This window comes from Lactuca saligna, chromosome 2 (assembly GCF_052625555.1).
Source record: "Lactuca saligna cultivar CGN05327 chromosome 2, ASM5262555v1, whole genome shotgun sequence".
Classification (NCBI taxonomy): Eukaryota; Viridiplantae; Streptophyta; class Magnoliopsida; order Asterales; family Asteraceae; genus Lactuca; species Lactuca saligna.
The window spans coordinates 167,134,472-167,148,099 of NC_136418.1; the positions used below are offsets into that span (position 1 = coordinate 167,134,472).

Consider the following 13,628-nt stretch of genomic DNA (forward strand, 5'->3'; position numbering starts at 1 on the left):
TTTAATCTTTCTCATCCACCTATTAATTTTTATTCATCCGATTATGGTGTTACAAATTCGTAAGGTGCGTTTCACATCATATATAACATGGGTCTGTATTTTGCTTTTAAAAAAAAAAAGTAAAAGTTAGGAGCCTTTAGCTAAAACAAAAAGCTTAAAATCCAAAAACTATTTTAAGTGACGTTTAACAAAAAAAAAAAAAAAAAGAAGCTTAAAATCCAAAAACTATTTTAAGTGATGTTTAACAAAAAAAAAAAAAAAAAAAAACTCTTTTATAATTTTGCAAATCGATTTGATTATATATTTTTTTTAAATCAATATGATTAATATAAATCATTTTACATGTTTTAAAACTTCAATTATTTTTTCCAAACACTCGTTACAAATAAAAATACAACAATCGATTTTCAACTGTTATATAATTTTATTCAATTTTGTCCTTGTAAGAAGGTAATTAAGAAAAACGCATTCTTCCTAATAAATAAAATTTTTTTTGCCACATGTCTTATTCTCCTTCATTTGGATACACGATACTTTCTAGAATTTTTGAATTTTTTATTTTCCACTGTCATTTTATTGTATTTTTCATTTTATTAAATTAAAATTTTATATTTAATATGTAAGGTATTTATTGAAAATGGTTTATATATGTAATGTAATAAATACATTAAAGCCTCGTGAATTTTAATAATTCAAAATTTTTCTTATTTTTCTTATAAATTCAAACTTTTCAAATTGTTAAAACTTTATATTTAGTTTTTTTTTTTTTAAAAATAAACCTATGTAATATATGAATCTCACATCTACTTACATTATATAACACGAATGATGCAAAACATACGTAATGAAATAAAGAACTAAGTTGTTATTTTAGAACATGATAATACAAAAAAGACTTATGGATGAACATTTAAAAATACTATTTTTTCTTTAAATTGATGTAGCAAATGATAAAACTAGAGACAATTAAATCATCAATACCAAAATTGTTAGATATCATAACCAGTGCATTCTAACAATATCAACCTTTCACTACTATGGCAATATAGAATAATTGGATAAGACTTTTTTAAATTATAGTATTGTAATAAAAAAATTTAAGGTATAATAATATATTTGAAATAGAATGTCAAAAAAATTAAAAAAAGAAAAAGAAAAGGTAGAGTTAGACCTAAAATGTAAAATGATGCACATGAATTAAAAAGAAAATGGAAAAAAGTGAAATTGGTGGGTGCGTGCTTTGTATATAAGACAGACAGACTACTACAACCCTCTCCTCCTCCAAAATAAATATCTCCCCAAGTCCCCCACCTCCTTTCTTCCTCTTTCTTTCTCTCTCCATTTTCTCTCTCTATTTCTCTCTGTTTCGATTCCCAAACGCCGAGAGTCGTAGCAGAGACTCGCCTGTTCTTCGATTCAACTCCGACTTGGTTTATGAGGTATCATTTGTTAGACCTGTTAATGTCTCGTCTATCACTTTTTCATTCGACAGATTTTCTTTCAATTAATTCGTCTTTTTGGTATCTTCGCCCCCCTTTTTTAGATTTTCAGATCTGTTCTTCGGTTCTTGTGTTTTAAATCGGTCAAAAGCAAATAAGCTTTTATGATATCTCGTGATTGGTTCTGTGTGGAAGCGGAACTAAAAGGGTTTCGTAGATTCGATTGTGTATGTGTGTGTGTGTGTGTGTTTGTATGTGTTTCAAATCCTTAAAGATTCGAAATTACTGATCTTTTTGTTGAACCAATGTTTGTTACATAAGTTTTTCATGATTTACGCTATTTAATGTGCTAGACACCAGGTTAAATAGGTTTGATTTTTTGCGTTTTTGGTTTCTTGCAATACACCATTGTCGTTTACCTTTTCTATGCAATTTCTTTTATCTTTTATATAACTGGATCTTGAATTGATATTTGGTTTTGTATTTTTGCAGCTCGAAGGAGAAGCCCACTCTAGGGTAAGTCATCTCGCTATATAGATACGTATCAAAGTTTTTATTGCTTTTTCATCCCTTATTTGATATTCTAAATCGACCTAGGTAAAGTGATTTCAATAAAGATCGTATTCTATCCCTTTAAGGGTTTCTTCATACATGACTACTTGAATTGTCTTTAATGCACTTTCGACATTTCCCCCCTTTAAAGTCCTAACTTGAACTTTGACGGGTCTGGTGGGGTAGGTGTTTGGTTGCATCTAATTTTTTGAATGACTGGTTTAAATTTCTGAACAAGACGCAATCTTTATTAATCCGTTAATTTTTTTTTTCCTATAAAGTTTCCATTTTGTTCATAATGCCTGCGTAAATAAATCTTCAAGAGTTTATAATTGTTTATTTATGCCATGTGTACTTACAGTGGTCAGCGGATCAAGACCCGCAAACGGAATATTGCAGCCCCTCTGGACCCTGCAGCATTTGCGGATGCAGTGGTCCAGATTTATCTGGATAATGCTGGTGATCTGGTTAGTATCCATTTATAATATCACATCATAGCTTTTATACAATTCCAACATCATCATCATCAACTCTTTGATTTACAAAATCTGCAGGAATTAATTGCTAAGTGCATTGAATCTTCAGACCTTAACTTCAGCAGATATGGTGACACTTTCTTTGAGGCAAGAAGCTTTGTTCCTGAGTTCCTTGGTTTCAGTTGTTCTTTTGTAGGGTTATTTGCGTCATTTGTTGAAATGCATGTTTGTATTTTCAGGTTGTGTTCACTGGAGGGCGTACTCAACCTGGAACAACAAAGCCTGATGAGGGGGAGAGGCACACTTACTCAATTCTAGACTGTGAGGCAAAGCGTGAAGTGATATTGCCATCTGTAATCTACATTCAGAAGATTTTAAGGCGAAGGCCTTTTCTGATAAAGAATCTTGAAAATGTTATGCGAAGATTCCTTCAGTCCCTTGAGTTTTTTGAGGAGAATGAAAGGATTAAGCTTGCCATTTTCACAGCACTTGCCTTCTCACAGAAGCTGTCTGGTCTCCCACCAGAGACAGTGTTTCAGCCACTTCTTAAGGATAACCTAGTTGGGAAAGGACTTGTTCTTACTTTCATCACAGACTTCTTCAAGGAGTATCTCATTGATAATCCCCTTGATGATCTCATCTCCATCTTGAAACGTGGCAAAATGGAGGATAATCTGCTTGAGTTCTTTCCTTCTGGGAAGCGATCTGCTGAAGCTTTCTCTGAGCATTTCACGTAAGTACTTTTTTCTGTTTCTATTTGTTGTTGAGGGGTAAAAGGGTGATTTGTATTAAGGAAAGGTATGTTGAATGTGTATGCAGTAAAGCAGGGATGGGTGCTTTGGTTGAATATAATGACAAGAAGATCTTTGAGGTGAAGGTGAAGGAAATGAAAACAGCATTGACAACTCAGATATCAGAGGAAGTTGATATATCAGAAGTGATTGAAACAGTGAAACAGCATGTGAAGGATGCTAAATTGCCTGAGATTGAGGTGGTGAGGATTCTGTGGGATGTTCTGATGGATGCTGTTCAGTGGTCAGGGAAGAATCAACAGCAGAATGCTAATTTGGCTCTGCGACAGGTAATGTGATCATGTAGTGTGATGATGATGATGATGATGATGATGATGATTGGGGTTATGTTGTGCAGGTGAAAACATGGGCTAAGTTGCTCAACACATTCTGTACAAGCGGAAAGCTTGAGCTGGAGCTGCTTTACAAGGTTCAAGTTCAATGTTATGAAGATACAAAACTGATGAAGTTGTTTCCTGAGATTGTGAGATCCCTTTATGACCAAGATGTTCTTGCTGAAGACACTATCCTTCATTGGTTTCGTAAAGGAACCAATCCAAAGGGAAGGTATATATAATGCAAGGTTTTAAAAAAAAAAAAAAAAAAATCTGATTTGGTCTAATTGAGGGTTTGGTTTTTGATAGGCAAAGCTTTGTGAAGGCATTGGAGCCATTTGTGAAGTGGCTGGAGGAGGCAGAAGAGGAGGAATAGATGTTTGTTATGTGATATGATTCATGACTGCTCTACTGTCTTAATGTCTTTGCTTAAAACTTGATGTGTGTTTTTTTGTTTTGTTTGTTTGTTTGTGTACTTTATGATATGTCTCTCTGATGAATTGATTCGAATAATCTGTGTTTGTTTACCAGCTTCTTTATATTTCTAATATGTCTTGCTGCTGTTGCTTACATGTATTATTGATGGAAAACAGAGGCTTGACATGGGTTTCTTCCCTTTGTCTTGCATACTCTAGTTTTCTAGTAAGATGGTGTAGTTGCATACGACATGCTGATGAAAACAAGTGTGTGATGATGGCTTGTGTACTTCAAAAATGCCTTTAATATATGTAGGACAAGGAAAACATTTGTGATTATGTACATAATTTAATTTTTGGTAGAGTTACAGGAAGAAAGGAGGTGGGGGACTTGGGGAGATATTTATATACAAAGTACGCACCCACCAATTTCACTTTTTTCATTTCTTTTTAATTCATGTGCATCATTTTACATTTTAGGTCTAACTCTACCTTTTCCTTTTCTTTTTTTGAATTTTTGACATTCTATTTCATTTTCCTGGTTTATGATATCGAGGGTGGTTTTCGACAACAAAGGTGATTTCCGATACCGAAGGTGGTTTAAGGCAGCGGCCAAAAACGCATACCCGAAACCACATGGACTGTTTGTGTAATTTACTTTATTTGTAGTTTGTAAAAAATGTAATAATTTAATTTTTGGTTGATGTAGTATTTAAATTGCATTTATTATACTTTTGAACCATATATTTTCAGTTTAGAAAAGAATAAATTATATTTTTGACCTATGGTTGATATGAATTTGTAGGTTTAGTCCCTGTTTAAGATAATTTCATAGGTTTTCCAAATTATCCATATATATTTGAGCAAGTTACGTTTCTAGGGTAGGTTTGGTCAAACCTTTGAAAAGTTAACAAACTGCATCCCTCTAGTTTTTAAAAAATAATGATCTTTTTGTTTTACATAATTAGAAAAGTTTTGTTAAATATCTGTAAAAAAAGCCCAAAATAAAACAAAAAATTGCTTGTGGTTGAGTTTTTTGAAAGAATAAACCTACTGCCACCTGCAAAAAATCATATCAAACTCACAACAATCGGCGACAATGCATGCATAAAATGGCAAATGTTGTTGACGCTACGATGGCAACATATGGTAGTGGTGGTGTGATGTAGAGGACGAGGATAAAAGAAAAGTGAAGGCGAAAAATGCTGTTGTGATTTCCTTCTTGATGCACATTGATTTTTGGATAGAACCGACCATGGTAAGACGATGAGTGGAACACATGTTAGTCAAATCGAAAGATAGAGTGGAATAATAGGTTAATATTTAGGGGTTTTTTCATTTGTTTATTGCATGATTAGTCCCTCTAGTTTATGAAATACAAAGTAAGGGGTATATTGGTCTTTTAACAGCGTTTAACAAGAGAGGCCAACAATTTAATTTCTCCAAACCACAAGTACGAGACTTATTAACTTTTCAAAGATTGGACCAAATCTGCAAAATAGAGAAAAGCACAAGGACCATTTCTGTAATTTGCTCAAGAATTCTTAACGCTAGAGTAAAACGCAGGACGATTACTCTTGGCTTTCATCATGTTAAAAAAAAAATCCACTAATGAGCTTCTGCAATTCGTCAAAGTCCATCAATAAACCCGCAACTCTGAAGTTTGAAGTTTCCGTTTCTTCAGTTTGGTCCTCCTATTGAATGAGATAGTTGAGTATTTCAAGGTAATTTTGCTACGTACCCGCTCGATTTTTTTTCCCACTCAACTACTGGGTTTTGTGTATAGAATTTATCTTGTCAGTTACATATTTTGATTTGAGGGCATTAAGTTTCTTTCCTTCCACAATTCACTCTTTTTCAAAACTAAATCCGTTAATGGTTTTTGTTATACAATATTGGCATATCCATAACCAGTGTCCTGTGGGAAAGACTGTAAGAAAGTAAGGTATTGATATGGGTGATTTTTGGTAGGTCGAAAAAAAATCAAATTCGGTATGATGATGATGCGTATTACAAACTTGGAAACAACCGCGTTCCCCCGATTATTGAGTTTTGCTCCTGCCCGATTCTACACTGTCTTTGCCTTTGCAAGAAGGCCTAGACGTCGAAACTCATTCCTCTTCACAACCAGTTGCTCAACTGATGTGTCAATCACCATTGCCACTGACCACAATTACGGGAATAAGCAAGTTATCAGTGTTACTCAAACCCTATACGACTACTTGCTCACCAACGTTAGAGAACCACCCGTAATAACCTCTCTCTCATCTCCCACTATTCCAACAAACTTATTATATATCACTTTCACTTGCAAGAAAAAAAAAAAACTAAACAAACGATTTTTTTTTTTTTTGCTTTACAGATTCTGCGACAACTTAGAGAGGAGACTGCAACAATGCGTGGGAGTCAAATGCAGGTATCCCCTGATCAAGCGCAACTACTTGCAATGCTTGTCCAGATTCTTGGGGCTAACAGATGCATTGAAGTTGGGGTCTATACTGTAAGCATTTTCATTTTTTATTTTTTTAATTATTTGAAGTCTCCTCCTTTTGGCCTCTAATCTAATGTTGTACGTAGGGATACTCATCACTGGCTGTTGCATTAGTCCTACCAGAATCAGGAATCTTAGTTGCTTGTGAGAGGGACATCAACTCGCTCCAGGTTGCAAAAAAGTATTATCAACAAGCAGGAGTTTCACACAAGGTAATCTTTCTTTTTCCTATATTTCCTTTCCTTTCCTAACATATATTTATGTATTATATTAGGTGGATGTAAGACATGGATTAGCTGCCGATACCCTAAACTCAATGCTAGAGAATGGGGAGGGTTGCAGCTATGATTTTGCTTTTGTTGATGCTGAGAAAAGAATGTATCAAGAATACTTTGAGTTGCTGCTTAAATTGGTTAGCAACATCGACTCTCACTCTCACTCTCTTTAACTTCATTTGTAGCTTCACATTTTGTCTTAAGTTTTACATGTTGATTTTGTAGGTGAGAGTAGGTGGTGTTGTGGTAATTGATAATGTGCTTTGGCATGGAAAAGTTGCTGATCCCATGGTAATGATTTTCCGTATTGTATTTATTATGTATATAAACACAAGCATCATGACTAAGTTTTATGTTTAGAAATCTTATGCTATGTTCCTTCTTTAATTGTGTACAGGTTAATGATAAGAAAACAGAGAGCATAAGAAGTTTCAACAAAGCTTTAATGGACGACAAGCGTGTTACCATTAGTATGGTAAAATAAAATGCACCATTTGACTTGCTTTATAGTTCATTAGTGCAAACTTTGGACTAATATTTTTGTTTGGGGTTTTGTTTCTAAGGTGCCAGTTGGTGATGGCATGACAATATGTCGCAAGAGATGATTTCTTTGGTTCAAGAAACAATTATCGAATCAGAAAAGACATATCCATAGTAGACTAATGTGTTCGATTAAGATTTAAAAAACATGCCTCATTTTTGTAATGTGTAGACTGGTATATTGTTTATTTTATTCCTTCTAGTTCATGAAATGATGTGATCATAAGTTCCCTATTGGAAGTATAATCTGACAGAAAAGGGGGAAAAATGTAAAGATCAAAAGGAATATATGAATGTAATATATGGAGTTAAATTGATGTAATATGAATATCTACCTTCAGGGGTCATTACGAACACTGTGAAGTAAAACCTGAGCATGCTGTAAAAGAGCATTGATTTCCTCATTTGAAGCATCAAGGAGGCGAAGTTCTTTGATTTCATCTTGCCATTTTTCCATCTGTTCCTTGTGTATTCTGTGGGCATGAATGAGGTTTCATTATAAGCATACAACAACTGTAAATGTTTAAATAAACTTCATTTAAATGTTCCAACTCACGCTATCATTCGTTCTTCAAATTCAGTAGTCAATTCTCTCAGGAATGATTTCCCAGATTCAAGAAGTTCAGACACCTTTGTAAAATAATCAAAACCAGCTTAAAAAGTTAATTCATACATTCAAGAATGTGTAATGTGATTATAACATTTTGGTGATGATTAATATTTGATGTGGTCACCTGCTGAGTAAATTGATCAATCTTTTCAAGAATTTGGTTCATAGAAACCTCCATGTGTTCAGATACAGGAGGATTTGTCTCTGTATCTTCTTCTGCAACCTCTACTATTGCTCCATCTACTACATCTGGTGATTCCTTCTCTTCAACCTGATGAGTGAATATCATAAAGTAGTACCCAAGAACAAATTATTAATCTTCATTTGCTGTAACAAACGGAAATGATAAAAGTTAGGTTCCAAGAAGACATACAGATCTCATACGTTTCCTCATGGTTTCAGCCCTTTCCATATCCATTTGAAATGTATTTGTCGAAGACTGGATAAGAACAATCATAAACCATCAACCATGAGAGATCATGTCAATAAAAGTTAACAGTAACAGGTTACACACATATTGTATTTCCTAGTGTTTTTATGATAAAGAGAGAGAGGGATGTTTGGATGTGAACTGTTTTGTAACTACTTACATAAAATATACTTGTATTATATACAAGAAATGTTGTTTTTCTCCCATTTGTCATTTTTATGGCTACAGAAAACTAAATAAAAGGAACACTTCTATACTTCTATTGATATTGCTAAATGCAAATCACAAATTCTGCTTCAATATATTCTAGATACAAATCTAGAAAAAGACTTTGGAAAAAGAAGACTGATCAAATTTAAAAAAAAATCTGGTCAAACATAATAGCAGAATTGTTCTTTTAAACGAAGAAAGTGACTCTCATGGTTTTGTCTACAAATAACAAGAATGTACAACAATCTAGTGATCAACTTTCTTTGTTTTCCTAATGAGATATGCAAAAATGAAGGTCTACAACTCTACATGACAAAGGAAGTTTTACAGCAACATAATGTGAATGTAAAAACGGAGATGGGGCACAAGCGAGCATGAAAGAGTTCCATCAACTGTGCAACCAGAGACACAAATTTCTCTCCAGAATCCAATCATGATAAGAATTAGAGGAGGTTAGGGAATCATTTTCAGAAAGTTGGAAACCCTAACTTATTGGGGACCAAGTCTAACATGAAAGTAAAGCATGCGCTTACCATCACTTGCCATAATTGTTGATCGGATTCCATGTAACGCAAAGGCATACAAATTTGTGCACTAGTTTGCGTATGTTCTTAATCAAATCCTTTTCCGAATATATCAACAGTGATCCTTCTAATTGTAATCTTAAATGAGTGACTAAGAGCCTCACTCTAACAAAATTCCAACCGAAAAACAAATCAGTATACACACACGCACACATCTGCACAATCTACATCAGAAGCAGAGCATTACATCTCGAATGAGAGCGGCATAAAACTTTTGAAATCGTTTGGATCTTCGTTCAACAATTAACGTCTGAATCATCTCGAATTCATAACAGAAAAACTATATACGGGCATTAAGTACATCAGTGAACAAATAATAAGACTCCTATATTAGGCACTGATTTCACAAAATAGGCAAAAATCACTAGAAACCAGTGAAAGCAACAATTCCGGTGAAGCACTAGACAGAACTAATGCGTTTATCATTGGAAACCAACGTACACATAATGCGAGTCACGATGCTTGATGCTTCATTATCATTGGAAACCAACGATCAGATCATATACCAATTGAATTAGAATGACAAAAAGCAGGACATAAAACTTACCTTACAAAATAGAGAAGTTCAAAGGCTTGATTTCTGATTCGCTGGAGTGAAGTCGAGACGATGAATGAGCTCTTTTGAAATTTGCCAAACACACTCGTTACTTCCCGCGTTTCCAAAATCCTGTTTGGGTTATATAGAGGCGCTAAATGCGTGGAGCATTAGGGCGCGTTTGTTTCACACGTAATGTTTTTGAAAGGAACGAAATCTGTAAAGGAATTAGAATCTGGAGGAATTTGAATCTGATTGTACTAGAAACTTAAATGTGTTTGGGTGACATGGAATAGAATCTGTTTTCTGTTTGGTTTGCTGATTTCTCAACGGAATTGGAAAACAAATTACGTATTATGACAAAAATACCCTTTAATGTTTTTTTCTAGCTTATCATATTTTTTAATAAACATGACGAATTTTTATATAATTAAAAAAAAATTGAAATAAAACCATTAAATATATAAATATAAAGCAACAAATGTCATTCATTATTCTCAATCTCAAATTAAAAAAAAAAAAAAATAACCACACACTATATAAAATAATGTCTAAATACCTAGTTCATAATCATATCATTCTTCCAACATAAACCTCACAAAGTTCTCCCGATCTTCTCCTTCCAAATTCCAAAAACTTAACACGGTTTCAGGGTCACGCATTATTTTCCTACTTGCTTTGAACCTATCAAAGGCACTTAAAAACTGCATTTTTGAAATTTCTGGAATCACCATTGAAGCTTTTTTTTTGTACTTCTGTTTCTCCTAGTATTGCTTGGTTCATGCTATTTGCTGCTTTTTCAAGTTTTTCTCCAAGGGTGTTAGCTGCAATAGTTATTCCCTTAATAACTGCATCAACTCTTTTCCTCTTCTTTGAGCATGTGTTTGGAGATTCTTCATTTTCTGTGGTTTGTTCTTCAAAAACATCTTCTACTTGTTCTGATTGCTCTTCATTATTTGCATCTTCTTCCATTTGGGAAAAATCCTTGGCTTTATTCCCTTGAGCTCTATCTTTTCCAAAAATGATACATAAATCCTCGTAATGAGGAAATATCTTATTTCTCCATTTTCATGCCTCTTTATGAACCTATTTTGTATCATAAAATGTTAGCACATAAAAATTTAATATAAATAATTGAGAAGTAACAAAATACATAAAAGTTATAATATTGTACCTGTATGTAAGAATCCCAAACTGCTGATTCAGCTGTTACAGAATGAGTGGAGCTATCATAACCAAAACCACTTGTGTTCGTACCATTTACCATATCATAAACAACTTGCCAATCTTTTTTCATGGTTTTGATCCTTGACTCAATGTGGGGTTTACCCAATATGCCAGAGTTAGGAATTTTTTCCTTTAATGCGTTTTCTAGATGCAGTAAATATCCAGATTTAAAACCATTATCGGCTTTATATCCTCCCATGTTCACCATATTTACCAATGCTTCCACGAGCTTGGCATCTTCAGTAATTGTCCAGTTGCGATAGTTTCTGATTTTTTCCATCACACCTACTATTTTCATAAACATAATAACTAGATGAAACAATGCATGCTATAAAAAAATACACAACCATATATATAACAAATATAACCAGTAAAAGTAAATTAAAGCTCATTATTAAAAATAAAAAATGTAGCACAAATTCATAGTAAATGATAAACATAACAAAAATAGAAATGATCAATGTGTAGTATTCCAAGAATCAAACATATTTTGTGCTAAATTGTTTCTAAATGTGGTCCACTCGGTTGATACACCAACAGAAGTGATATTATCATAATCTCCACCACCGACATCTCCGGTTCCCTCGTCTAGTTCAAAGTGGTTCTCAAACGGATCAGTTGTCATTTCTTGCCTTATATAATTATGAAGAAGACAACATGCCATTATGATCTTATTTTTTAGATCAATAGGATAATATGAGTTGTCCCTTAAAATTCCCCATCTTGCCTTTAAAATACCAAAGCATCTTTCTATAACATTTCTTGCAGATGAATGCCTCATGTTGAATAATTCTTTAGGTGTAGTTGGTTGGTGTCCTGCACGCCAGTCATTCAAATGATATCTTTGATCTCTATATGGGGCTAAGAAACCTTCACCATTTGTATAACCAGCATCTACCAAATAATAACCTATATATGTAGTATAGTTAGCATAATTAATAACTAATACGTATCTAAAATAGCAATTATTATACGTACACGGCCTTGGGACCTTCAATCAATGTGGCCTAAGTAAGGCATCTCGAAGCACTCTACCATCCGCAGCTGAGCCCTCCCATCCCGGTAAAACATAAATAAATTGCATATCTTGTGAACACACCCCTAGGACATTTGTGGCAATATCATTTTTTCTTGTCCTGTACTTAGGCTTATCTTTAAGTGGCACTAAGCACTTTATGTGTGTTCCATCTAAAGCTCCTAGGCAGTTCTACATAATATAAGAAAAGAAATGGTCATATGTCATATCAAACAATTTATGTAGTACTCGAAATTTTTTATTAGTCTAATATATACCTTGAACCACTTCCATCTTTGATCTGTAGAGTTTTCTGTAACAGGTTCCGGTTTCTTAAGCAAATGTGGATGCAACCTTATCACTACGTTGCAAACTCGCGAAACAAGTTTGCTAATTGTTTCTCCAGAACGCTGGAAACGACCTATCATGACCCGATTCTTCACATTATGTGCAATAATATGAAGAAATATGGCCACTTGTTCATCAATATCCATATATCTACTTGTTCTTAACCCACCTAGTGTATGAAGCATGTCACACAACTTTGTGAAACATCTTCGGGTCATCCTGAGATTTGATATGCATGTAGTGTCACTTTTGTAAGCGTATTTGTGCATTATTGATTGTCGATCCACATCCGACGATATGTTTTTTATACGTGGTTTACCTCCTCTGTATATTTGTAGTAGCTTGCACACCGTGATAAAAAACCATGTAATACTAGTCATAACTTCATTCCAAAATGTAACGACTATTTGACTTATCTTTTTTCTATGTTTGCTTCTAGTCAGACTAAGCCGTGCCATTTCCTGCTCATCTCCCAGAAAAGGAAAATTTTACAATTTAAAGACATAATAATTGACATTGTTGTGGATTTTAATCGTCAACAAATTTGAGTTTTAGTAGAAATTTGTTTGATTTTTGTCTCATCTTTTCCAAGAAAACAAACATAATGGCAAAAGGATTGAAAACAAAAAGTCATGCCGGTAAAAAAAAAAAAACACCACACAAGCAAAAACACAAACACTTGGTGTGCATACTTCTACTTACAACTAGTACATGTTACCAACAGTAAATTTCAACCACAAAATTAACAATTACTTTACTTGAATGCTTAATTGCAGTTACATCACATAAAAGAACACATAGTTGAATTGTAGTAGGATGTTAACAATGATAATTAAAGCATTCTTATTGATGCGATACTGCCGGCACAACAAATATCCAACGATTAAAAAAAAAGCGGCCAACATGCGTTTAACAAACAATCACAAATTGAATAAAATATATATAAATGTTATTTGAAGAACGGTAGATGATCAATTCGATATTTGCTTGACAATGAAAAGGATGAAACAAAGAATAGGAAGAACAACTAACCTCAGGCAACAAAGGTCTGCATTATATTTATTTTAATTAATGTATATTTCTTTTTGTTATTAAGAAATTTTATTATTGTATTATAATAGGACAATATGTTTTTTCTGAAAAATCTATCTAATTATAACATTTTAATATTCATTATGATATATTATGAAAATCCAGATAACTCTACCAACAAAAAATGTTTTTTTTATTTCGATAGCAACACTATAACACTAACTAGATGAAGGGTTATAATTTTTAAATAAAATATTACTACATGAATAAATAAAAACGCGAAGGTATAATAGACAAATGTTGCTTTTAACCCTATAAAAAA

The 13,628-nt window shown here is 33.4% G+C and overlaps 3 protein-coding genes across 4 annotated transcripts; 2 read left to right on the forward strand and 1 right to left on the reverse strand.

Moving 5' to 3' along the window:
* Positions 1–1,264: 1,264 nt before the first annotated feature.
* LOC145032646 (uncharacterized) lies at positions 1,265–4,123 on the forward strand. Its single transcript, XM_078981530.1, has 8 exons — positions 1,265–1,439; positions 1,932–1,955; positions 2,353–2,458; positions 2,546–2,614; positions 2,707–3,200; positions 3,287–3,548; positions 3,617–3,825; positions 3,903–4,123. The coding sequence occupies exons 1-8, from the start codon at positions 1,435–1,437 to the stop codon at positions 3,967–3,969; spliced, it is 1,236 nt and encodes a 411-aa protein (XP_078837656.1). The 5' UTR covers positions 1,265–1,434; the 3' UTR covers positions 3,970–4,123.
* A 1,475-nt stretch (positions 4,124–5,598) lies between these two features.
* Positions 5,599–7,671, forward strand: LOC145032647 (uncharacterized). The gene is made up of 8 exons (XM_078981531.1): positions 5,599–5,733; positions 5,981–6,258; positions 6,372–6,509; positions 6,587–6,712; positions 6,775–6,912; positions 7,001–7,066; positions 7,173–7,250; positions 7,339–7,671. The coding sequence occupies exons 2-8, from the start codon at positions 6,004–6,006 to the stop codon at positions 7,378–7,380; spliced, it is 843 nt and encodes a 280-aa protein (XP_078837657.1). The 5' UTR covers positions 5,599–5,733; positions 5,981–6,003; the 3' UTR covers positions 7,381–7,671.
* On the reverse strand, positions 7,432–9,867 carry LOC145032648 (knotted 1-binding protein). Of its 2 annotated transcripts, XM_078981532.1 has the most exons (7): positions 9,697–9,867; positions 9,099–9,617; positions 8,299–8,364; positions 8,050–8,196; positions 7,872–7,945; positions 7,651–7,788; positions 7,432–7,562 (listed from the first exon to the last, which is right to left on the reverse strand). In XM_078981532.1, exons 2-6 carry the CDS (start codon positions 9,144–9,146, stop codon positions 7,653–7,655), a joined length of 471 nt encoding a protein of 156 aa, XP_078837658.1. In that variant the 5' UTR covers positions 9,147–9,617; positions 9,697–9,867; the 3' UTR covers positions 7,432–7,562; positions 7,651–7,652. The 2 variants fall into 2 exon arrangements, with proteins under 2 accessions (XP_078837658.1, XP_078837659.1); XM_078981533.1 differs by lacking the exons at positions 7,432–7,562; positions 9,099–9,617 and having other exon boundaries at positions 7,653–7,788; positions 9,697–9,863.
* Positions 9,868–13,628: the final 3,761 nt, after the last annotated feature.